At 43.9% G+C, this 25,868-nt stretch overlaps 3 protein-coding genes across 3 annotated transcripts in view; 2 read left to right on the plus strand and 1 right to left on the minus strand.

Annotated features, from left to right (window-relative positions):
- Positions 1–1,904: 1,904 nt before the first annotated feature.
- On the minus strand, positions 1,905–7,913 carry ciz1b (cdkn1a interacting zinc finger protein 1b; the record flags this gene model as incomplete). Its single annotated transcript, XM_080738814.1, has 11 exons — positions 1,905–2,023; positions 2,297–2,414; positions 3,225–3,289; positions 3,933–4,018; positions 4,116–4,220; positions 4,442–4,535; positions 4,940–5,031; positions 5,144–5,299; positions 6,340–6,431; positions 6,663–6,745; positions 7,774–7,913. The coding sequence occupies 11 exons, from the start codon at positions 7,911–7,913 to the stop codon at positions 1,912–1,914; spliced, it is 1,143 nt and encodes a 380-aa protein (XP_080594940.1). The 3' UTR covers positions 1,905–1,911.
- A 1,660-nt stretch (positions 7,914–9,573) lies between these two features.
- Positions 9,574–12,764, plus strand: LOC308295899 (polyubiquitin-C). The gene is made up of 2 exons (XM_080738969.1): positions 9,574–9,652; positions 11,163–12,764. The coding sequence occupies exon 2, from the start codon at positions 11,168–11,170 to the stop codon at positions 12,539–12,541; it is 1,374 nt and encodes a 457-aa protein (XP_080595095.1). The 5' UTR covers positions 9,574–9,652; positions 11,163–11,167; the 3' UTR covers positions 12,542–12,764.
- Positions 12,765–21,735: 8,971 nt separating this feature from the next.
- The window catches only part of LOC308296399 (glutamate receptor ionotropic, NMDA 1-like), an 82,849-nt gene continuing 78,716 nt past the window's right edge, over positions 21,736–25,868 (plus strand). The window contains exon 1 of the mRNA XM_080739674.1: positions 21,736–22,582. Coding sequence (XP_080595800.1) covers positions 22,328–22,582 — 255 coding nt within the window. The 5' untranslated portion in view covers positions 21,736–22,327. The remainder of the gene's footprint in view (positions 22,583–25,868) is intronic.

Genomic DNA, 25,868 nt, shown 5'->3' on the forward strand with positions numbered 1-25,868 from the left:
GATCATAGAGCTATGCTTCTTCCGACCCACAATCCACCGCGCAGGGTGAAAGTGCGCCCCCTGTAGGTGTTGTGGGCTAAGACATGCCACGTGGACTGTCTGTCACCCAGACTGAGGGAAAGTTATGAAAGTGAGTGTGTGTGTGTGTGTGTGTGTGTGTGTGTGTGTGCGTGCGTGCGTGCGTGCGTGCGTGCGTGTGTGTGTGTGTGTGTGTGTGTCGTGTTGTCTCGACTCGTGGCATAGCCTATACATCACCAGCTGATACAGATTAGATGACTAGTTTAAAAACTTAACATCTACCTAAATCAATCTAGTGGAGGCTACCTACTCACTGTCTCTTGACAATGCCTAACATCATTAAATATCTCTAAATCAGTAGATAATTTGGAACTATTATGTTTCCACTCACAAGTCTGAGCGTTTTGTGCACAAATCGTGCACTTTATGAAAGAAGCATGAAATTTGGCACAGTTAGAACATGCCATATGGAACATTTTTGGCTATAGAGACATTGGGAAACTTGTGGGAGCCAATCAAAGTTGGCTCTCATGGACTTATATACGGTAAAATAATGCAAAAAATATGCTTTAAGTAGCATGTGAGGGGTCAAGTTTCCCAAGACAAATCTGCGATGGCCCTATAGCCAAAAATGTTCCATATGGCATGTTCTAACTGTGTGCCAAATTTCATGCTTCTATCATAAAGTTCACGATTCCATCAACATACTGCCTGAAATGCACGGACTATAGGAGCTGGGACGTGCAATAAATGTAATAAGAGCTGAACTGAAGATAGATTAAATGACAGGACACCCTCCAGAGGCAAATTACATTTGCTCACATCAAAGAAATATCAATTTACAGCTTTTTACCAGGAATACCCCTTATGCAAACCAACTCAAATACAAAGGGAAAACGGGAGAGAGGGTGCCTACATCAACCAATACAAATAATAAGTGGTTCTTCAACTTCTCTTTGGAGTGGTTGAGGTGCTATATGACACCACCTTGTTCATCAGTTTAATTCAGTTTAGATGAGGGAATAATTAAACTAAACTAAACAAAAAAATAATCAACTTAAGATAAATAGAACAAAATCAAGCAGATCTACAACCTCACAATGCAGTGCATCACAGCACAGCGCGTTGTAGTCCCCACTCCTCCTTTATTTGCACATACAGTACATGAAATTTGTCCTCTGCATTTACCCATCCTAGGAGTAGCGAGCAGTCATTCGGCAATAAGGGGTTAAGACTAAGGTGCCCTCCACACTAGCCACGGTCACCGCCTCCTAGCAATTCATTTTCAATGAGAGGCGGGTGGCTTTTCCGGCCGCACAGCTACGTTTTGGGGTGGCGAGGTGAGCAGGCGCGGTCCCGTGAAATCCACCACGAGCGTGCTCGTTTGTGCATGCATACGCGGGTAGGTGAGAGATGGATTGTGTTCGTCTGTGTGAAATACCGCGCGGCGTTTACTCACCGAGCGAGTATGTTTGTGTCTCACCACGGTGCGGCCACCGCTGATCATAGTGGCAGCCCCGACAGCAACCACGCCTAGTGTGGAGGGCACCTATGAGTCTTGCTCAGTGACATCGACACTTTGCTGGCCTGGAATCGTACCTGGGACAACCAGGGGCTCTGGCTTCCCAGGCAGCCTCACTAAGGGTGCATCACCCATTCCGACACGCTGCCATTCCGACATCCGACACTAACTCTAACCTCTATGGAAGTGCCGCCACTCAGACAATTAGAAGTCAATGTCAGAATGGCAGCATGTCGGAATGGAGAGCGGCCCCCGCTCTGAACACTCAGCTATGGCCACACAAGATGAAGATTCCCTCATCATCGTCAACACTTGAAACGCTTTCCCACTGTTCCTGATGAGTCTTGTTTCCGTGTTGTTGAGCCTTGTGTTCATTTCCTTTGTTTGTGTCTGTGTTTTGGTGTGTGTACATGTGTCTGTGTGTGTTTGTCAGTGTGTGTGTTGTCCACTGGAGTGTGTGTCTGCCCCTTGGGATTGGTGGTTCTGGGAAAAAAGAAACAGAAACTTAATAGTTCACACACACACACACACACACACACACACACACACACACACACACACACACACACACACACACACACACACACACATCATTACAGCAGGTTAGTAGTGTAGTGTAGTGTGTACCTGTACATTGTGTGTGTGTGTGTGTGTGTGTGTGTGTGTGTGTGTGTGTGTGTGTGTGTGTGTGTGTGTGTGTGTGCGTGCGTGTGTGCGTTTGCGTGTGTGTGTGTGTGTGTGTGTGCGCGCGCGTACCTGCACATTGAAGTAGTGTGTGTATGGCAGTGCATGTGCCGTGCTGTCGTCTCATTGTGGAAGAACTTGTTACAGAGACGGCACAGGAAGCCAGACACAGGAACCACAGAAGTACTTCCTGTAAGGAGAGAAGTGCAGATAGAGGGTTAGATCTCTGTAACCCATAGATATAAAAAGCTAGATACCTCATGCACCGCTGCAGTTCATTGGAGCAACCTGTACAAAAACGGGAGGGCGAAAAAACGGGAGGGCGAACGTCCAGAAGGCACACTGCCACTCAAAGTAACTACTGGCCAATCACAGTGCGTTTTGGGACATGTCAGAATCTAGGGTGCTTTGTATAAGCGAACGACCAGCGGGTACACCATTGTCCTCAGTTCCTATACTGTAGACTGTTCTGAGTGTTACAATCAATGTGCATAAGACAAATTATGGTAACAAAATGCCACTTAGAACCCCCCCCCCACCCCTGGTAGGTGGTCACTCTAACTACCATTCCCTACATAAAACCTGTTTTCAGTGAGAACTAGTCAGAAAACTAGTTTTTTGGAGATATCCAGAGAACAAGAAACTACCAGGATGTTCACTAGTAAGCTTCAAATCGAGTTGTGAGCTTGTAGATCAGCTATTTGCGCAGTTCATCACACAACAAAGTATATGCTGTATGGTCTAAATGGTTCATACTCAGACATTATACTCATCATCACTGCTTTCCCACCTCAGGGCCTAGAAGAACCAATCGTCAAACACCTACAGTATGTCATTACCGGAACACATTGTTTTTTTATGAAACTGTGTCGAAAACGCAGGGATGGGCACGGTTTAAACTGCACAGCACCACACTGTGTGCAAATGGGACAGTTACTGTATTTACTGGGATGGGAACGGAAAGGCCCATTAATAACCATGGCAACAGTAAGCAACTCACCATGTGAACTATCAGGATCATTGTCGTGTACGTCTTCCGTCTCCTCTCTTTCAGCTGTCTGAAATCTCACACACACACACACACACACACACACACACACACACACACACACACACACACACACACACACACACACACACACACACACACACACACACACACACACACACACACACACACACTTTGGTAACATTGAGGGGATAAAAAAAATAAAAAAAACATAACCAAGCAATAAACCATGTAACCTAGCAACCTAGGGATGGGACGATAAGCGATATTATCATTTATCGTAATAAAAAAACACTCGCGATAATCGTATCGTGGAGATTTAATTTATCGTGATATCGTCCTCCGTCATGCACTGGGATCAATTCACCTTTTATTTGCCGAGCTGCATATCCGGTACCACTTAAACCCTCTATAATTAAAAGGTACTTATAATATACATACTTGATACAGTCTTTTTTTTACACTCCGTCAAATGTCTTTGCCAAAAAATAGCTGAACTACAAGCTCACAACGGGTTGTGAGCTTGTAGATCTGCTATTTTTTGGCAAATAAAAAAGATAATGGATTTTGATTATCGGGATAATATCGTAAATCGCGATTTCTTTGGTCACAATGATCGTGATATGAAATGTTCATATCGTCCCAACCCTACTAGCGACCAAACGCACCTCTTTCATCTTTCCCTCCAGTTCATCTTGCCTGCTGTTTTCCTCCTCTTCCTCCTTGAAGCAGCCCACAGCATCCACGGTGATAAGCTCCTCCTCCAGAGGCTCCTCCTGAAGAACCTGGAAGAGACGGACAAGACAGTAAATCAAACTCACCCTCAGGTCAAACATATGACTATCATAGAAACACGCGCACACACACACACAGCGAACTGACCTGCTGTTTGTGTTCTGGTGACTTCATGTGTTCAACAAACTTCCTGGGAGTCCTGAAATGTCTCTGACAAACTGAACAGAATGGACGAGACGACTGCTTACATAGCTACACGCATGCCAGCAAGCAAACGCACAACACACACACACACACACACACACACACACACACACACACACACACACACACACACACACACACACACACACACACACACAAACACACAGTATGTGGGTCGGCCTGGAAATATTGTATTTTTGGATTTACTATTTTGTTACGTCTTAGACACATTCCAATCAGAATCAGATCAGTGTTGACATCAGAATTACCTTGTGCTCTTTGGTCTGTCGATGGATGATGACATCACCAGTGAAATGTGACTGGCAGGTGTCACACCAGCGCTGCATAGCTGGTCGATGGCCCCTGTAACACAGACAGACAACCAATAAGATGTGACCTAGGATCACTTACTCTGTGCACGTGTGTGCACAGTGTGTGTGTGTGTGTGTGTGTGTTCGAAATAATGAAAGTGTAAAACATCACTGTGTACTTGCCATGATTTAGTGCAACATACCATGCATACACCACCCCCGTCTTTATGTCATTGCAAATGCACAGTGCACACTTACATCAACACAGTTATTATAGTTTTGAATAGATAGTTTTATGTTTGATTTGTTTCCTACAGTAATTCAGTAGGTTTGCTCAATGTTAGTTGTTTTTTTGTTGAAAGGTTGAATGTGTGTGTGTGTGTGTGTGTGTGTGTGTGTGTGTGTGTGTGTGTGTGTGTGTGTGTGTGTGTGTGTGTGTGTGTTGTGTGTGTGTACCTGCTATGCAGTGAGTGTGTTGTGTTGTTGAGGTCTGTGATCTTAGCCAGTCTCTTCTGATGCTCCTGTCCTGACATATGACACTGGAACGCCTGCACGCGCACGCACGCACGCACGCACACACACACACACACACACAATGTTACAAAAGAGTAGAAGAATTGGTCACTACAGCATTTACCAGTCGGGGGCATGAGCCAGTACCTGTAGACTGGGACAGCTACTGTGGCAGACGTGACAGTAATATCCACCTGTCTGTGTGTCTGTCAACCTGTCCGTGTGCTCATCCGTCTGTCTGAATGCTCGGCTCTCACTTTTCTGTTGAATGATGACCTTCAAACATGACCCCACGGTCTGGATCTACGCACACATGCACACAAAGGGAGATTATTTAGTTACCGGTAACCAAATTCGTCTTCCTAAATAATGCATGAGTATACTATAAGTTTATCACGTTTGATGATAACAACTAGGTCTGGTAAGAAGGAAGGGTTATACATAATTAGCCTCCACACTCTGCAGAGGGCATTCTTTGCCTTGTGGGATGACTTTGTAGGAGGCTAGTCATCTATTCTAGATAGAAGAGCCTATCAGTTTGTATCAGTTTGTCTGTTAGCATATCTGCAAATAAAGGAGCAGAGTAGACACAGTAGAGCCCTAGGGGACCCTGGTCACCTACTAAGTGTATAAGCTTTGAGTGGTTAAACAGAAACTCTGTGTTGACACAAAAACACATTTACATCAACCTTGGAATACAAGTGAAAGAAGCCATAGTAATTAACTAGAAACAACGACACACACACATCTTCTAAAACCAGGAACCAACACTCACTCAGTGGCCTATGGAGGCTGTCATCCAAAAAGTGTGACCATTAACAGCTTCTTCCTGGGCCCATTTTCCAAGGTATTATGGGATTATGTCCTGTTCAACAGTTGTGCATTTGTTTTTCTTTTGCGATGGCCACTTGGATTTTCTTAATGGGTTACCATTAGTACCTATCGGTTAATTAATCATTCAACTGTTGAAAATAATATATAATATATATATAATATATGTTTTAGAATGGACAAATGTCTGTGAATCACAGTTACTGTACCTACCGTACCAGGACTGTGTTTGAGGTCATTAAACTGTTTACACTGGAACACAGTATATCCAAAAGTGCGCCACTGCAACCAGGCATCATTTTAGCGGTGAAAAAGGTACCTTTGCACCCAAAAAATATATATTATAATAGTTACCGCTTAAAACGGTTAACCAATTTGTGTAAATACATTTATAACTGCTTGAGATATCCTGCTAACAGACACACATACAGACTGAGACCTCACATATGGATAGAGATAGGTACAAAAGCATGACCTCCTTGGCGGAGGTAACAGAGTTAATTTATTTTCACCTCTGCTCCCTTATTCTCCTCACAGCACTCTGCTGACATCTGCTGACCTGGTGAAGGTACTGCACCTACCCTGGACAACAACACAGCAATGTCTGAAACACACATGCACACACACACACACACACACACACACACACACACACACACACACACACACACACACACACACACACACACACACACACACACACACACACACACACACACACACACACACACGCTATAAAGGAAGCTTGTAAACACACCTCTATTTCAAGGTGACTCTGGCTGCAGTGAGGATTGAACCTGACAACATGATGGTCATGGCAATTGTCTTTTCTTACCTCCGGACGAGGAGTACCCACTTCCCGGTTGGTCACATGACCGCAAGAGCCCTTCATCATCAGCCAGTGATCTCTCATCTAGACTGAGAGAGAGACAGAGAAATACAATTAATGTAACCTTAGGAGTGGACAAGATACAAACCCTAAGACAAAACACAAGCCTTAGGACAAGATACAAACCCTAGGACAAGACACAAGTCTTAGGAGTCTAAGTCTTAGACACAAGCCGATATCGAAGCGGGAAGCAGTGGGAACATCAGTAGTGGATCTGCTATCTGGGGAATGCGAACTGGGCATCGGCGGAACGTATGGGAGATTGATAGAGCAAGAGAACAGAACAGCTCTCTCTTCAGCAACATAAGTCTTTACTTTTTACATCTCAATGTTTCAAATCTTCTCCAAAAACAGATGATAGCACTGCTATCATCTGTTTTGTCTGCTATCATAGCAGACAGTTTGTTTACAAAGAAACATCAGGTGGTGGGAGTGCTGTGCTTTAAGAGACGTGGCTCCAGTCCATGCCGAAATGACTTATTTAGCCTGGACCGTGGCTTAGCAGTCCGGGCTCCTAGGCTCTAAAGTAGCCTGACAGTGCATTGCAAGTTCGAGTCCCATTCCTGACGATCTTTACTGCCTGTCTCTCCCCATCTCTTGCTCCCTGTTTCCTGCCTATCTCCACTTTCCACTATAAAATAAAGGCAGAAACCCCCAAAAATATCTTCAAGAGGTTGTTTCTGGTGCCCGGGGAAGGGAAAGTTGCTTTTTGAGCTTCACACAGCTGATGGCTGCTCAGATGGTTCGGATGAGCACCTGGGGGGGAGCCATTAGGTTTGCTCAAGGACACTTAGGGAAAGCAGAGGGTCGAACCGGTGACCTTCCGATTCCAAGAAGGCCTCTCCACTCAAGTCCACCCCATTTAGAGGATGAACTTGAGACTTTGTGGCTGGATACGGAAAGCAAATAATGGTTGCCCAATCACAGCATGAAAAGATATTGTCCAAATGTAAAGCTGTGCATGATTGATCATGCTTGTTCATGCTGTACAACTCATAATGCATAAAACTCATAATGCACTCATCATACAACTCAGGAACTTGGGGGTCTAACTAACCTAGTCATTCTGCGTCTCTTCAGCTCCAATCCACTGGACTTGAGCTCTGGGTCTTGAGGCTGCTCTTCCTCAGTGGCGGTGAAACATGACTGGCCTCCAGCATTTTCTGTCCCCTGGCCCACCCGCTTCTTTGTGGACATCTGATGAATGGAGAAAAACACTCAGCTCTTACCTATAGGGCTACACAGCTTAAGTGAATTTCACAACCGGCATAAGATTTACAATGTGCAAACCACACATCTAAAGATTCAGTTGTGATCCGTTATTGGTACCCGACTGCTGAGAAAGACACGTGAGCTTGCAAATCTGCTATTGTCAGGCAAGACACGATGCGCAACAAGTACTGTATACATCAGGTGCTCTCACGTAGCCAGACGATAAGAGTTCTCTGCCATTCTGAGGTTAAAACTGGTTAGAAACAATTCAAAGATTAAAATCATAACATTAAAAGGTATAACATTAATTGTGTTAGTCTTTTTGGTGACACCCGGTCACCTCTTGTCTGTCTAGGCCATGGACTGCTAGAACTACTACTGCCTAATCTAATAAAAAGGCTGAATGATTAAATAACATCCTTATAAACACTAAACTCAACTGATACTGGATATACGAGACAGAGGGGCCACACTGAGACTGAGCTCTGAGTCTGAACTATATTAATTGCAATAGATGGATGGACTTATAAAATCAAGTCAAGCAGGTACAATTTCGTAAAATATTATATTAATGATTCATTTGATTGATTGATTGATTGATTGATTGATTTAAAATTTTCACCTGGAATGACAAGCCGAAAATAGGGGTGTCATGGTTTAATGTGGTCAATAGGCTATGATAATCAATTGTAGATTGTCTTAAACAAGAATTAGGAATGGCTGCTTTCTCAAGAAAATAAATATAGACATAGCCTTGCAGAACCGGTGTGGCCGCTAGAGAAGGACCTGTGAGTTCGCTTCACAATTATTAGCTATGCAATATTATGTTCAGTGATGTCCTGTTGTCATATGAGTCCTGTGTTCATTTTCATCATGCTAGGCTAGCTAGCCCCAGTGTTACACCGCCATTTGTGACCCGTTAATTTGGGCCATCTAATCATAGGTTTGACAATCGCTCCCCGGCCACCAACTTCTTTCAATAACTAGAATGTGACATTTTAACCACGACATTAAACACCAAACAGTATTAAAACAACATTTAACAAAAAACTAAAACAAAAACAAATGTCTGTAGTCACATGATTTGATAGGTAACCACTTTCAGTGTAACACACAGAACATCCACTGTGTTCTGTTTCATCCAAGTGTTTGTCCTGCATGACCAAGAGCTTTGCTTGCAGTTGCAGCGGGACCACAGTAGGTACAAATTGCTGGGAAAGTATTTATTTATAATTAACAATAATTGTTATTCCTTTATATAGAGGTGTAGTTCATCTTACCCCTCTGGTAGTCAGAACTCACAGTGGTTGTTGTGGTTGTGTTGTTGGGTTTGATGCTGCGCCGCTGCCCTCTGCCGACTGGGAAGGAGAAGTGCAGTCATCTACCGAGACAACACTGCTTGTTCAAATCAATCCGCTGTGAATGTATTATATATATTATTCACAACACAATTCACGTTCATACTAATATAGTTTTGTACACTGATATCTCTCCACATTTCTCATTGTAAAGAGTATTCATATCGAACAACGGGAAGTGAAATATTACTTTGGAACAGTGGGGACTATAGACAAGCGCGGAAGGATATTTGACACATCACCACCGCGTATAAATACCAGTGTGGTCACCCTTTTCCGGTTAGAAATCCTTCCTTCTTCCTACGGAGAGAAAAGAAAAGAAAGCTTGACTCATCCTTTCAGCTGTGAACAGTCCAAACGCGAATTGTAAGTATTATATGATATATTAAGTGTTATTTATACCATGTTCCGTTTGTTGGAACCGATATTTTAAAGCGCAGTCGGCTAATAAGGGGGAAAACCGTAGAATAACTCGTGTTATTTCGAATGTTTGGTCGTGAATTTGCCTACGCAGACACCAGACTGACGATAAACGTTTTAGGTGGAGTTACTAGCTCTGGGCCGTGTCAGCAGTTCTCCTTTGAACGTTATTCGACTGGTATGTGTATTTTTTGAGACGGTTGCACGGATTCTGTACAAAATAAATAAACCATTTTAGGCCTACTTCACCGGAACAAAGGCGGTTGACTTAGCTCTGGTTGGCCGCATCATACTTACTGTAGGTGGCGTAGTGGTGTAAAGTAACGAAGTACATTTACTCAAGTACTGTACTTGACTACAGTTGAGTTATTTGTACTTTATACTGGAGTATTTCCAATACTTAACTCTACATCTCGGATCCAAATATTTTACTTTTACTCCACTACATTGATTTGTAACCGATTATTTTCTATATTGCAGTATTTATACCTTTAAAACGGTACTACGTATTTTAAACAAAGTGAGGTTTTCGAGAATCTTCCCTCGACGAAGAAATAGTTTTGCTTTACTGATGTAACGCCACCCCGAGTCAATGGAGGGAAAATACACGGCGTACTGTGACATGATGGACCAGTAGCTACGGTCCAGTTAAAACCAGAATGTCCTGTTTATCGACGTCAGTATGTAAACGCATTCGGTAAAAAATGGTTGAATAAACAGGCCTCTATTATTCAAGACTGGGCGGTCTGTCGACGCTCTAGCAGCAGTGACTAGGCGTTTCCAGTCGGCCTGGCCGGGTGAAAGCCAGCGTTTTCTGTTCAACGTCGATAATATTTCACAAACCTTTTCTACAGGCGTCACAGTTATTCAAACTAAACGAACCAGGTTGAATGTGTAATGGGAGGGGGGGGATCTCTTATCACGATGACATCATTGATGTAATGCCAAGCGAATTATAAATGACAGCCTTTCTTTCTCCAACTGGAAGGTTGTCACAGCGACAAGCAATAGATCTTAAATAATCTGTAGGCAGGTTTGGCTATTTCAAGTTGGATTGTATTTTGTATTAAAACATACTGCCGTCTACTGATTATTTTTCATTATTTGGCAATGGGTGTCAAATAATGTCAGCTAATGTCGGCATCTATTTCCTGGAAGAGGGGGGTGGTAGTTTCTATTAGTTTAAGAGTCCCATCGAATACGTCATTGTAGGCAGGTTTTTATTCTGCAGAGTGGGTGGACCAGGAAAGGTAGCTTGAAATTACAGCTCATTGACGGATTATCATGTCCGTTCGGTGTTGTGTTTGACATAAAACCAGACACTTGAGATTTGAGTGGTGTAGTTGATTAGAAATTGATAATCCAATAATGGTTGCCACTTAATGGCACAGTTCAAACATTTAATATTGTATTTGTTTCCTGGCCTTAACTTTTTTTTTTTTTTTTTTTTTAACAGGCATAATGCAGATCTTTGTCAAAACCCTCACCGGCAAGACCATCACCCTCGAGGTTGAGCCTAGTGACACCATTGAGAACGTGAAGGCCAAAATCCAAGATAAGGAGGGCATCCCCCCTGACCAGCAGCGTCTGATCTTCGCTGGCAAGCAGCTGGAAGATGGCCGTACCCTGTCTGACTACAACATCCAAAAGGAGTCCACTCTCCACCTGGTGCTGCGTCTGAGGGGAGGCATGCAGATCTTCGTCAAGACCCTCACCGGCAAGACCATCACCCTCGAGGTTGAGCCTAGCGACACCATTGAGAATGTCAAGGCCAAAATCCAAGATAAGGAGGGCATCCCCCCTGACCAGCAGCGTCTGATCTTCGCTGGCAAGCAGCTGGAAGATGGCCGCACCCTGTCCGACTACAACATCCAGAAGGAGTCCACTCTCCACCTGGTGCTGCGTCTTAGGGGAGGCATGCAGATCTTTGTCAAGACCCTCACCGGCAAGACCATCACCCTCGAGGTTGAGCCTAGCGACACCATTGAGAACGTCAAGGCCAAAATCCAAGATAAGGAGGGCATCCCCCCTGACCAGCAGCGTCTGATCTTCGCTGGCAAGCAGCTGGAAGATGGTCGCACCCTGTCCGACTACAACATCCAGAAGGAGTCCACTCTCCACCTGGTGCTGCGTCTTAGGGGAGGCATGCAGATCTTCGTCAAGACCCTCACCGGCAAGACCATCACCCTCGAGGTTGAGCCTAGTGACACCATTGAGAACGTGAAGGCCAAAATCCAAGATAAGGAGGGCATCCCCCCAGACCAGCAGCGTCTGATCTTCGCTGGCAAGCAGCTGGAAGATGGTCGCACCCTGTCCGACTACAACATCCAGAAAGAGTCTACTCTCCACCTGGTGCTGCGTCTTAGGGGAGGCATGCAGATCTTTGTCAAGACCCTCACCGGCAAGACCATCACCCTCGAGGTTGAGCCTAGCGACACCATTGAGAACGTCAAGGCCAAAATCCAAGATAAGGAGGGCATCCCCCCTGACCAGCAGCGTCTGATCTTCGCTGGCAAGCAGCTGGAAGATGGCCGCACCCTGTCCGACTACAACATCCAGAAAGAGTCCACTCTCCACCTGGTGCTGCGTCTGAGGGGAGGCATGCAGATCTTTGTCAAGACCCTCACCGGCAAGACCATCACCCTCGAGGTTGAGCCTAGCGACACCATTGAGAACGTGAAGGCCAAAATCCAGGACAAGGAGGGCATCCCCCCAGACCAGCAGCGTCTGATCTTCGCTGGCAAGCAGCTGGAAGATGGCCGCACCCTGTCCGACTACAACATCCAGAAGGAGTCAACCCTCCACCTTGTTCTGCGTCTGAGGGGAGGGCAGTAAATCATTCCATATTAGATTGTCCATTCCCTATCTTGTCCCATGTCTGAGGGCAGGGCAAGTAAATAAGCATTTTTTCCCCCCTTAAATTATTTACATTACTACTCAAAAGTTAAAGTAATGCTCATTCTATAATATGAGGTCTAAAGAATCCAATATGGGGGGACCTGGGTAAAGTTTTTGTTTTTACCAAATATTGGCTCAATAAAGATTTGAAACGCAACAATAGTGTGGTTATTTTTAAACATGGTAATTGGTAATGTGTCTTAATTTACATGTTTTCAGATTCAGTGTAGAGTAAAGTGGGCTTGGCTGGTTAGGGTTACTATATTTTTCTGTTTTGCTCCGGTAGTTTTGCGGAACGTAACGATGCCTGTCGCAGCTAATCTGAACATCTTTCTGCATATAAGAACTATAAAAAAGTAATATTGGCTGTATGTTTAGCATCAATAAGCTACACTTGTCCCAATTTGTATGTACAAGCAGCTAAATGCTCACGGCAGATTAATAAAATAGAGCTGTAGATAAATCCCTATGCAGGCTTAAAGAAAATTCAATGATTGCTCAATTGCAGCAATGGGAGAAATCAGTATAGTTACATTGTGCATAATTTAGTCTGCAAAATAATTCCGATCCAGACTTGGTGATGGTAATGTCTTGCATAATGCATGTCTATACTGACTGTCCAAGCATCATATTTGGACTGCTCTTTAAACACTACAATTATGAAAGCTAAACATTTTGGGTATGGCTAGGTGAATACTTAAAATGGCAGTTCGCATAGGAAAAGTACAGCAGCCAGATACAAGGTCTACTAATTGGATTTAAACTCAAGAAAGCACTGTATGGCTTGTTTACATTTGGGGTCCAATTTGTATTACTCATTTCATTGAGACTTTAATGAAATGTACAACAATACTATGTAAAACAACAGTTAGAAAGCAAAGGTTGGCTGACTTTACAGGGGACATTTTTTAAAGGAGAGTTGGGATTTACACCTTGAAGGCCATTTTGTGACGTAGCGGTAGAATTAATTTACCCCATTGAGTTCTTCCAAGAGTTTGAGTCTTCAACTAACTGGGCTCTGTAAACTATACACTTAGGGTAAGCTTGTGCTGTGGTAAATTAAGATTACATAAACATTGACAAATGGCAACGGTGTATGGACCTTGCTGGGGGCAGAAGACTGGTGCTTTGCTGAGTTCTCTGGATGTCCTATGCTTTCTTTAAGGTAAACTATAATAAATAAATATGGTATCGGGCTACTCTCAGCATGACATATGAGACATCGGTGCATGCCATCGTGGCCGATCGCTATTGTCATATGGTTTAGATAAAGGAAACAAATCTACCTGTTTAACGAATGAGTCTCAGCATGACCAAGGTATTATGCCATGTAGGGGGAGATCTTAGCCCTGAGTACATGACTCATATACATGATAGTGTATGTATTCAGGGCTAGGGGAGATCTCTGGGTAGAACTTGGATATGAATGGTGAAGTGCATTCCTAGCCACATCTGATGCAAATCTGGATCTCATGGTGACAACTTAAGAAAATGCAGTCTCATCCTCCTAATATGATGTAAGCGATTTATTCAGACGGAAGGATTGTTTTCACACAGTGACGATTTCACGGAAAACACATTTTCATCATCATTTAGGCAAGGTCTTTTCCAGTTCCAGCAATTATCATTTCAGTAGAAATGAATTAAACCGCCTGTCTTGACAAGTGACTAGTGACTACTGATATTGTTTTAGATCTGGACTAGTAGGCTATGTATATGAAAAGTTGTACACTGTTTATTCTGATCCCAGCCTGCAGGGGGCGACATGACCTCATGACAGTTTCTCAAAAAAAAAAAACATTTCTTCAAAATAGGATAGATGTGTATAGGGTTATCCCTAATAAGCCTAGTAGTAGTAACCCTAACCCAACTTAACCAGGTATTTTAAATTGATTATTTGCTCCATGTTTGTGCCACCTCCAGTTGCGTGACGGAGCAAACAGCAGTGTAATTAGACAACAGTCCGGAACAGAAGCACAGAGAGAGAAATGAACAATATTAAAGGGGAAGACCACCCATTTTCAATATTGAAATATGTCATTAATATACCTTAGAGGAGTTGTGTGGAAATAGAAAAAAAGTTCCCCTTCTTCGGTGTTGCCTAGAACTAGAGGATTGATTTTGGGGTTTGTATTGTAAAGTACAATGTGTGATGTCATCAAGTTACTTTACAATACAAACTCCAAAATCAATCCTCCAGTTCTAGGCAACACAGAAGGGGGGGAACTTTTTTTCTATTTTCACACAACTCCTCTAAGGTATATTAATGACACAGTTCAATATTGAAAATGGGTGGTCTTTTCCTCTTTAAGTTGGTGAGGTCAGATGATGTGTGACATAAGTGGTTAGAGTTTACAGTTTAGGCATTTAGCAGACGCTTTGAATCCAAAGCGACTTACAATAAGCAGGTAATAGGCTACACATCACTATAATAAGCAAGATAATATGTCAGTACATTAACAGCAATAGGCCTATAACAAATGCATATGAATAGGAATATCAATCTAGAAAAACAATAACATAGGTAGACCACTCACCTAATCAGTAAAAAACGTCTAAAACCTAAAAACGCTATCTATCATCATGAATTGTCATTGAGGGAAGGGGGAGTGTTACAGTAGTGCTATGGGTTTAGGTGGAGTCTAAAGGAGGGCCAGGAGGGCAAATTGTCTAGGGCGAGTGGATTTTTGTCCTGGGGTTTTTAGCGATGGTTCTGTCAGCATCCCTGTTTTGGCTGATCTGGGTGAACGGGTGGGGTTGTAGAGGTTGATCAGATTTTGGAGGTATGGAGGAGCTGCTTTGAAGGTCAGCATCAGTGTTTTGTAGCCTATTCAATGCGGGCCGCAACCAGGAGCCAGTGGAGGGAGCAGACATGGTTAATTAATTGGCATTGAGACTTGGTTGGTTGGTGCCATAGTTTTGTACTTTTTCTGTTTTGTATGTTGTCTATGTAGTTAGCATTTCTCTAATAGACCCCCCCAGATGTGGTTATAATATTCAAATATGTCTTCCCATTGTATTTGGAAACCCCCAAAGTGACTTTTTTCCTATTGATAACCATGCCATGGAGACTTGAATTCAATAATATTTGTTTTGTATTTATCGCATTCCCATGGCAAAACATTTATTTTAGTCAATTTACATTTTTAGATTCTATCCGGAATCAATGCGGGTACATTTATTGTAATCACATTTTTGTCTTAGGAATGCGACAAAAAACTCAAGTCTCCATGGCATGAGTAATCAATAGAAAAAAAAAGTCATTTTGGGGGTGAACTACTCCTTTAAAAGCTTAATGTCTCCATTCATGTGTGTGTGTGTGTGTGTGTGTGTGTGTGTGTGTGTGTGTGTGTGTGTGTGTGTGTGTATCCCTCTTTCTTTCCATCTATCACTCTCCTTAATCTCTGCCCACCATCTCTGCCCGCCTGGCTGAACAGGCTGTCCTGGACCAAGGACTCACATTGAAGAAGATGACCACTGCTGTTGGACAGCTGGCTGTTGGACCTGCTCCAGGAATCGACCTGGAGTCCTTGGGCCGCCTGATAACTTACTTATGGTGTGCCATCAAGCAGGGGCGTCACAAGGGGGGGGGGGGGGACTGAGTTACTAGGGCCCAAGGTGGAGGGGCCTTAATTATTTTATACTTTAGCTATGTGTGCAAATCTTTGAATATATGCATTTTTTTAAGCGAACATTTGTAACTCAAATTTTGCTTCTGGAGGGGTCCCTGGAACTTCTGAGATGGGAAACAGGTATTTCAAAAAAATCTTTGACACAAATGTTCATGATTTTTCAAAAATAGCAGACCTACAAGCTCGCAGCGCGGCACTCGTCGCCGCGCTGTGAGCTTGTAGGTCTGCTATTATATATTCAATAGTTAAAGCACCGAATAATGTGTAATAATGCGTTCCCACAGTCAATGAATCCTTGTACCCGCAGGGCCCAGAATGTGGTGCGACACCCCTGCATCAAGGGAGATCAATGCCAAACCTCTATTAAAAAAAACTGAACTGTGTTCTGTCCGGGATGCTATTCTGTCTAGCCATGGCGCCACTACAGATGGGGATGGGCTCCCTCCCTGTCTATGTCTGGGTTTCCCAAAGTGGGTGCCGTGGCACCCTAGGGTGCCGTGATGCCAGTCCAGGCGTGCCTCAGAATACTTTGATAATATTTGGAATCCATCGATATCACTTTAACCATCACTTTTCTGGGTATTTTCCTCCTGTATATAAAGTCAATAGGAGCCCAACTTGATTTGGCCGCTGTGGCGATCCCGAAGGTCGCCGACTCGGGCGCCCTAGCTAAATCATTAGAGCATGCCCTGGGCTACATCTGTGCAATTTGGCGCTTTTAGACTGATTAGGCCCCCGACTATTGTTTCTAGTGCCATTTATGTCTGGTGGCTCTGCTTCTATTTGTGAGCAAAGTCCCACAAGCAGCTGGTTGATCATCTGTCTCTCCGTCTCTCTCTATCTCATCTATCTGTTCATTGTTTCTCTAAGAAGGGTTTAAATTAGTTTTACTTTTGGAAGGAAATGGACGTCAGTTGTTTTTTTCTGAGTACATTTAGGGAGGAATGCCTTTCTAATCGATTTCTATGTTTTTCTCAGTCTCGCCATTGATCTCCATAAGGTTTGTCTGTGTATGGTGTTTTGTTATGGGGCCAATTGCCAACTGGTTTCTTGAGCTATTTTTGGTAACAAATTATTTTTGTTGTTCAATGTATGCAGTGTGTTGGTCTGAATTTGGGTTGATCAAATTGACCCAATGATTGGACAGTTGCTGTGGACTTTTAATATATTTGTACATATAAATAGTCTTCTATTGGGATTGAGTCCCATTTCATTTTGTTTGTTAATTGAGAATTTGAGCCCAAATTGCTGTCTGTCTGTCTCTCTCTGTCTCTGTCTCTGTCTCTGTCTCTCTCTCTCTCTCTCTCTCTCTCTCTCTCTCTCTCTCTCTCACACACACACACACACGCACACACGCACGCACACACACACACACACACACACACACACACACACACACACACACACACACACACACACACACACACACACACACACATTCTCTCTCTCTTTCTCTCTCTTTCTTTCTGTAGCGCTGCAGCACTGACCTGCTACTTAACTGCTTAGCATAATTAAACAGACACACCACGTACCCACACACACACACACACACACACACACACACACACACACACACACACACACACACACACACACACACACACACAGGCGGTCATAATTAAACAGACAGTGGCAGAGGCTGGTCTATAATTCATGCAAGAAATATTATGTATGCATCACATAATAACATTAAACCAACCAGGTGAAGATATGACGGCCATTATCTGCTCCATTTACTATCTGTCTCTGTAGATCTATCTATCTATCTATCTATCTATCTATCTATCTATCTATCTATCGTTTCTCACCAATCTCATATAATCAAGTTACCTTTATTTGTACAGCGGACAACGCTTCACAGGCAAGGCAAGCCTGCCCAATAGATGATCAAACAAAAACATGATAAACATAAGAAAATCATACAAAAACATATGAATAAATTATTGGAGTGGAGTTGACAACCATATGTGTTCCTATTTCCAAAACAGCCTCCACTTTAAAAACCACTGCTGTATGTGTCACACCAAATTCTGGATTCACTCACATTTTGTGCTTTAATTAAAAAATAGCAGATACACACCGAGTGTCACGCTGGAAGCTTGTAGTTTTTTTTTTTGCTTCAATGTCAGTGGTGCTCAAATATTTTCACGTGAAGGACCCCCAAAATGATATGTATTTGGCCACGGACTCAGTCCCCCCCCTCCTCCTTGTGACGCCCCTGCTGGGAGGACGCCACAGGTGCAGACTGCATGGAGACAGCTGAGCTGACTGCCTGCTGTGAGTCTGAAGGAGATCAGAGATCATACACACAGAGTTCCTACTGGGAATGTTCTCTGATAAAGATTTCATGAGAACACTAAACATGTAAACCCATCAATATGCATGCACACGCGCTCACTCACTCGCTCGCTCGCACACACAAGCACATTTCCAAAGAAAAGCCCAGCTGTAGCCTGTGAGTGTGTGTGTGCATGCGGGCGCGTGCTCACAAATGGGAGATGCCTGTTTCCTTGGTAACAAGAGTGTTACTACCAATTCACCACTCGTTTGTGGTGTGTGTGCACGTATATGCGTGCGTGTGCATGTGTGCTCGTGTTAGATGTTTGCCGCTCCGGCTGGGCTGCCTGGAGGCCTTCGCCATGATAGCTAAAGACGTGAGGTGTATTCCTGATCGACCTGTCTCTCTCTCCTCCCTGTCTGTTGTCATGGAGCAGAATGGACTTGTCTCCCCTACCATATGCATACCGGTAAGCTCATCAATGATGACGCTACCATCAGATAGATGGCCAGGACTTGTCTCCTACTATTTGCCTCTTAAAACACAAAGAACTTCCTGGCTTTATGAGGACAAATTCAAGGAAGGGCTTTGGCCTGGGGTCTCGTCTGACTGGTCAGATCAGATGTCAGCCACCTTTGCAACCAGAGTGGTGTTTATCTAAAGGACCAATAATAATCATTCTCAAGCTTTCTCTCAAGTACTGATCTCTGTAGTACGCTTAGCTCCTATATGCAGCGGAGGCCAGTCTCATACAAGAAACTGGCAGAAAAGACTGAAACCTCGCAACACTTTTGAATATAGAGAATGCTGTCTTCTGTTGATTTCATCGAATTCTGTGGATGATTGTGTCACCCGAAGGATCGAGACTTGGATGCTGTTGGTGGCTTGCACGTAATCAGGGACTCCTAGAGCTATGCAGGAACACAGCCTACCCTACAGGGTAAGGGGTTGCTCTATGCAGGAGCACAGCCTACCCTACAGGGTAAGGGGTTGCTCGAGCTGGACAGGTCAAAGGGTAGAGGACAGACAAAGATAGCCTGGTAAACCACCCCGGTCATGTGAATTCACATTATCATTTTGTGCAGTGGTGTAAACCACACCACACCACACTTGGTGGGACGTGCAGAGAATGTTAGAGGCAGGGGCTGAACTTTCTAAAAGGGCCATCATCCATCCATCCATCTTCAACCGCTTATCCGGAATCGGGTCGCGGGGGTAACAGTTCCAACTGAGACCTCCAGATTTCCTTATCCCGAGCAACTTCCTCCACTCCCTCAGGGAGTATACCGAGGCGTTCCCAAGCCAGTTTGGAGATATAATCCCTCCATCTGGTCTTTGGCCTGCCACGGGGTCTCCTCCCAGTGGGACGCACATCGAGGACCTTCCTAGGAAGGCGCTCGGGGGGCATCCGTACTAGATGCCCGAACCACCTAAGCTGACTCCTTTCCAAGTGTAGGAGCAGCGTTTCTACTCCAAGTCTCTCTCGGGTGACTGAAATTCTCACCCTATCTCTAAGGGAGATACCAGCCACCCGTCTGAGGAAACCCATTTCGGCCGCTTGCACCCGCGACCTTATACTTTCGATCATGACCCACACTTCATGACCATAGGTGAGAGTAGGAACGAAGATTGCTCTGTAGACAGAGAGCTTTGCCTTCCGGCTCAACTCTTTTTTTCTTCACCACAGTGCGATTTAGCGACTGCAAAACCTCTCCTGCTGCTCCGATTCTCCGTCTGATCTCCTTCTCCGTCTTCCCCTTTCTCTCATTCGTGAACAAGACCACGAGATACTTAAACTCCTTCACCTGGAGTATAGCCTCATTCCCTACTTGGACTGCTGAGAACCATGGCCTCAGATTTAGAGATGCTGATCCTCATTCCGGCCACTGTATCCAGTGAGAGCTGAAGGTCTCAGATCGATGGTGCCATCAGGACCACGTCATCCGCAATCAGCAGTGAAGCAACCCTTAGCTCACCGAGCCTTATACCTTCTGCACCACCACTTCGCCTCGAGATCCTGTCCATGAATATCAAAAGGGCCTTTTGGTGGAAATATCGATTCCATTTGTGAGCTTGGAGGTCTGAGGTTAACTTGAGGTTAACTTGAAGGTTATAGTCAAGGAGGATGTCTTGTAGGCCTGTTAGCTATGCACACGTACTTGCATTGTATATTAATATTTTATAATGTCAAATTATTGTTTTTCCTAAATAGGAGAGGCACACACCGAAAGGTGTAAACAAGTAAATTACCAGTAAGACTCCCTAATCGGGAGATAAGCGACCGTTGGTCGCTTATCTCCACAAATATCACAACCTCCACCTCTCACGTCATACGGGTAGCCATAGTTACACCTGGAATGTTGAATCTCCATATATGGATATAACCTACGCATCACACAAAGTCTGACCTCACCAGCCCATACTTGGGCATGGACGACTTATATCTCCATATACGGAGATGGCCATATATGGAGATACGATGACATCACAGAGTCCACAGCTGATGATGTGGCGTGATGTCATACAATACACAAACAAGCCCTATATAAAGGGGCAATTCTCACCAGGGAAGAGAGCATTGCCTGGAATGTTGAATCTCCATATATGGAGATAACCTACGCATCACACAAAGTCTGACCTCACCAGCCCATACTTGGGCATGGACGACTTATATCTCCATATACGGAGATGGCCATATATGGAGATACGATGACATCACAGAGTCCACAGCTGATGATGTGGCGTGATGTCATACAATAAACAAACAAGCCCTATATACTGATGCGATACGATGACATCACAGAGTCCACAGCTGATGATGTGGCGTGATGTCATACAATAAACAAACAAGCCCTATATACTGATGCGGAGATATGAGCAGGGCAAAGGTGTGACGTGTGACGTGTGACCGACCGACGGACGGACGGCCGGTGGAGGTTTTCATAGTAAACTGCTCCCTGACGGTCGCAATTACACAAAATATACGAGACACAATTTCGTAATGATCATTAGGGTTTATTTTTCTTGTGCACTAAAACTACTACCTAGGCTCATCATCATCATCATCATCATCATCATCACACATGAAATGAAATCACTGCTCACGCACCAGCGCGGATTCATGTCAAGTCCGCGCGCGCACGGTGGCGGGCGCGAGCCTTCAGCACCAAGGACAGCGGCTCGTGAGCATCAGGTCATTTAGAACTCCGCGCGACACCAGAGCGACGAGAGAGAGAGAGAGAGATCCAGAACCGCGCGTTCTGAAATCACAACAACAATGTGATGGATTTTGATTAGACCTTTGTCACGATTTTTATTTTTATTTTTCCATTGTATTTTTTTATAAACGGACACGCTGAAGACATCATACAATTTAAATCATACAGCCGTAAACGACGGACGCAACAAATACTGAATCAACAGGAAAACGCGCAGGAATTCGGAGCGTACGTGTGTTTTCTGACAGTGGTTAATTGTTTTTATTGTATTTTTCATCTTCGAATGACAAAAAGATTAAATGAACATCATCTCCGCTCGTCGTTAAATTGACATTCCGACGCTGTTCTCTACGGGGTCGCAAGGACACGGCGGTGTCATCGACGGGGGTCGATCGGGTTTTTTTTTTTTTACCCACAGAAAAAAGAAAATGAAAAAACACTTCTCTTTTTACTTCTAAAAAGCCTCTCTTTATTGGCTTTTTTTTTTTTCTTTCTCTCTGCTTTTTCTATTTTGACCGTTCGGGTCCAAACAGACACCGGGAGCACCCTGGGTGCAGGTTCTGCCCTCGCTGTGTGCTTGTGGTCCGCATGCAGGATGAGGCTCCTGTGCTTGGTCTCCGTGCTGGTGCTGTGGTCGTGCGCCGCCCGCGGCGGCTGCGAGCCCAAGATCGTCAACATCGGCGCGGTGCTCAGCCAGAAGCGCTACGAACAGGTGTTTAAGGACGCGGTGAGCCAGGCCAACGCGCTCTTCGGCAGGGACAAGTTTAAGATGAACGCCATCTCCGTCACGCACAAGCCCAACGCCATCCAGATGGCCCTGTCCGTGTGCGAAGACCTCATCTCCAACCAGGTAGAGAAGATCACCATGTCTGTCTGTCTGTCTGTCTGTCTGTCTGTCTGTCTGTCTGTCTGTCTGTCTGTCTGTCTGTCTCTCACTCTGCTATAGTCTGACTCTAGAGCTGCCTGCCTGTCTCGCTGTTAATGGTTAATTTAACTCTGAGAGTGAAGAAATATGGGCCCTTTGGGTCAGATTGTGTGTGTGTGTGTGTGTGTGTGTGTGTGTGTGTGTGTGTGTGTGTGTGTGTGCGCGCGCGTGTGTGTGTGCGTGTGTGTGTGCGTGCGTGCATGTGCGTGCGTGTTTACATATGAACTGAACACATACAGAATGTTGGAACAATGTTATAATATATGACAGAATATTGCAAGTGAAGATTGCATTCATATGAATCAGGCATAGGCATAGGCCTTGTTTCAAAACAAAAACTACATGCAAACAATTCCTTGATTCCTGGATTAAACCAGAACAGCTATATGTCAGAAAGAATGGTCAGAGTTGTTTGTTTTATAAACCAATAGTTCTCAACTATTTCTTGATCACAGCCAACTTGAAAATCTCAAAAGCATTTGTGGCCCAGCGGGCCCACCCATCTAACCTGACCACTCAACACGTGCAGCCATTGGGCCGATTATTTGGGCGGCCTCTTGTAATAACATCATGGTGCACCAGTGTGCCCTGGCCCCACAGGTTGAGAAAGGCTATATGACATTATAATAGACACATCTGTATTTATAAACCAAAGCACTACGCCTCTCTGTGGAAGATATGTTTGTGCTCTGTGGTCCTGAGTCTGGGATGTGGTCCCTGCACCCTGAGACGGCCGTTACCCGTGGTTACAGAGGAAGAGTGTGGTCCCTGCACTCTGAGACGGCCGTTACCCGTGGTTACAGAGGAAGAGGGTGTCCATAATTATTGTGATCTCAATGAAATACAGAATGAGAATTTGCGTCTTTTGTATCATGATTAGCATTCAAAACAATTTAACTGATTTCAAAACCTATAGATTTTTTGTTTCTTTGGTTCAGTGGTGTAGATAGACTTTGAACTCAGGATATTAGCATTTTTAGAGCATCTATTTGGAGAAATAATGTGATGAGCGAACAAAGAGAACGTACAGTACACAGATTATTTAAATATTCATTTTCCTTTTGTAAACCGTGTTGCTTTTGGTGCCTTCCTGTGTATACGGCATGGGTCGTAAGAAGACAAAACACGGCAATAAAAACGCATTCATTCATTAACGTCACATACGGCACAGTTACATATTATGTTATAATGTATCATTGTAGACTATAATGTATCACATACAGTATATATATACTGCTATGATGTTTCACATAGATTCTTATAAATGATCACATAATACATATTCATTCCCACTCCCTGTGTCCCTTGTTCCCTCTGCTCGTTCCCTGGCTCATTCCCTCGCTCTTTCTATCTCCCAGCGGGGGTGTAGTGGCTGCTGTTCTGCTGTGATCTGTCTGTGTTTACCACTGGGAGCCCAACCATGACCCACAGTCACTGAGAGAGAGAGAGAGAGAGAGAGAGAGAGAGAGAGAGAGAGAGAGAGAGAGAGAGAGAGAGAGAGAGAGAATGAGTAAAGGAAATGAGAGATACTCAGCTGTTGATATTATAGGTCATATGTGACATTCGCGCATTGTATGGTGATCACAACGTGGAGGTGGTTAGTGATTGATTAGCGATTAGTTACACAGTGACATTTCTTCTGGGAATGCAATATTGATCATATTCGCATAGAAACCAATACAGGCCTGGCTTTGCTAGACAATTGTTAGTAATTGATTGTGGTCCCAATCTTCATAGTGTTCATTGCAAAGGCATAGCTTTGCCTTTTCCCCCACCGTTTCCAGCACAAATCACTGTAATCCTTTTGAAAAATTCATGTGATGTTGCACTGTACTCCCGTCCTCTGGAGTCAAGAGCAGTCTAACGTCACTGGGTTGTGTTGGCTATCAATGTGTGCACTCATTTTACCACCTATTCATCGTACGACAAATAGTGCAAATAGATGATCTACAAGCTCACAACGTGTCATGATTTGATTAATTGTGAGTTTATAGATCTGCAAAAATGCCCAAAATGGGGACTCCAGGATAGCAGTGGTTAAGGGCTCCTGACCAAGGCTGGGATCGGTTCAGTTTTGCCAGTGCATACATAAACAGTCTGTGTGCCAGGTCTGCATTGGTGTGTGTGTGGAAATGGCTGGCTACAGTTCCAGACCGGATGGCACCGGTTAAAATTCAGAATAGAATCCTAGGCTTTCCACACATACACTGCGGAAAACCTGGTGATGGTGATGCGACATCACAGCTGACCTGGATGACATTGACATAGCGGTTGGGCAGATTTAAATTTAAATGGAGTTGGCACTCAATTTAAAACTGGCCTTCCTGGCAACGGAGGCTCATAAAACAGCGGTGAGAAACGGCCTTCTCAGTTAAAACAAAAGACTACACAGTGGAGGACCAATCAAACAAGTAAACACTAAACACAAACTGTAATGTTTAGAGGTACTATGGGTTTGTCTTGTCATCGCAATGGGCTCTTTAATCGAGCAATAAACATGGTTAATATTCTGAAAACCTGACTACAGATAATAATACATTGAAGTGAACAATAATCGTGGTAGTGGGTGGTAGTAGTCAGTGCTGTTACTAAGGAAGGAGATGAGCGGAAAAAAAGTTTGAGGTGTAGCCTGTGTTTGATCAGTTGATAGCAGGCTTGCAGTAGAATGACGAGACAAGACATTTTCAGCTCTATCCTCTTTTGCCATCTGTCACGGTTTCCTACCTCTCGTCTAGTCTAAGATGTGCATACACCTGGGTTCAAAAACATTCTCACATCAACATTTTCTTAATACATTCATGTTGCGTATAGAAACTCCTTTTGAATTTCTTTTTTAAAGGTGTAGTTCACCCCCAAAATGACTTTTTCTCTATTGATTACTCATGCCATGGAGAGTAGAGTGCAATAATATTTTTTGGTTTTTGTCACATTCATAAGACAAAAATTTGATTCGAGTAAATTTACCCCCAAGTACATTTATTGTTATCACATTTTTGTCTTAGGAATGTGACAAAAAACTAAAAATATTATTGAACTCTAGTCTCCATGGCGTGACTAATCAAAAGGAAAAAAAAACATTTTGGGGGTGAACTACTCCTTTAAGATCTGTTTTGTGCATACACATTACACACATTACACAGGACCAAACGGAATAAATCTCTCTCCCCCCTCCGTTTGTAGCGTAGACCTGTGGTGCTTATGTATTACTATG

This window comes from Nannobrachium achirus, assembly GCF_963921795.1.
Source record: "Nannobrachium achirus genome assembly, chromosome: 12".
Lineage (NCBI taxonomy): Eukaryota > Metazoa > Chordata > Actinopteri > Myctophiformes > Myctophidae > Nannobrachium > Nannobrachium achirus.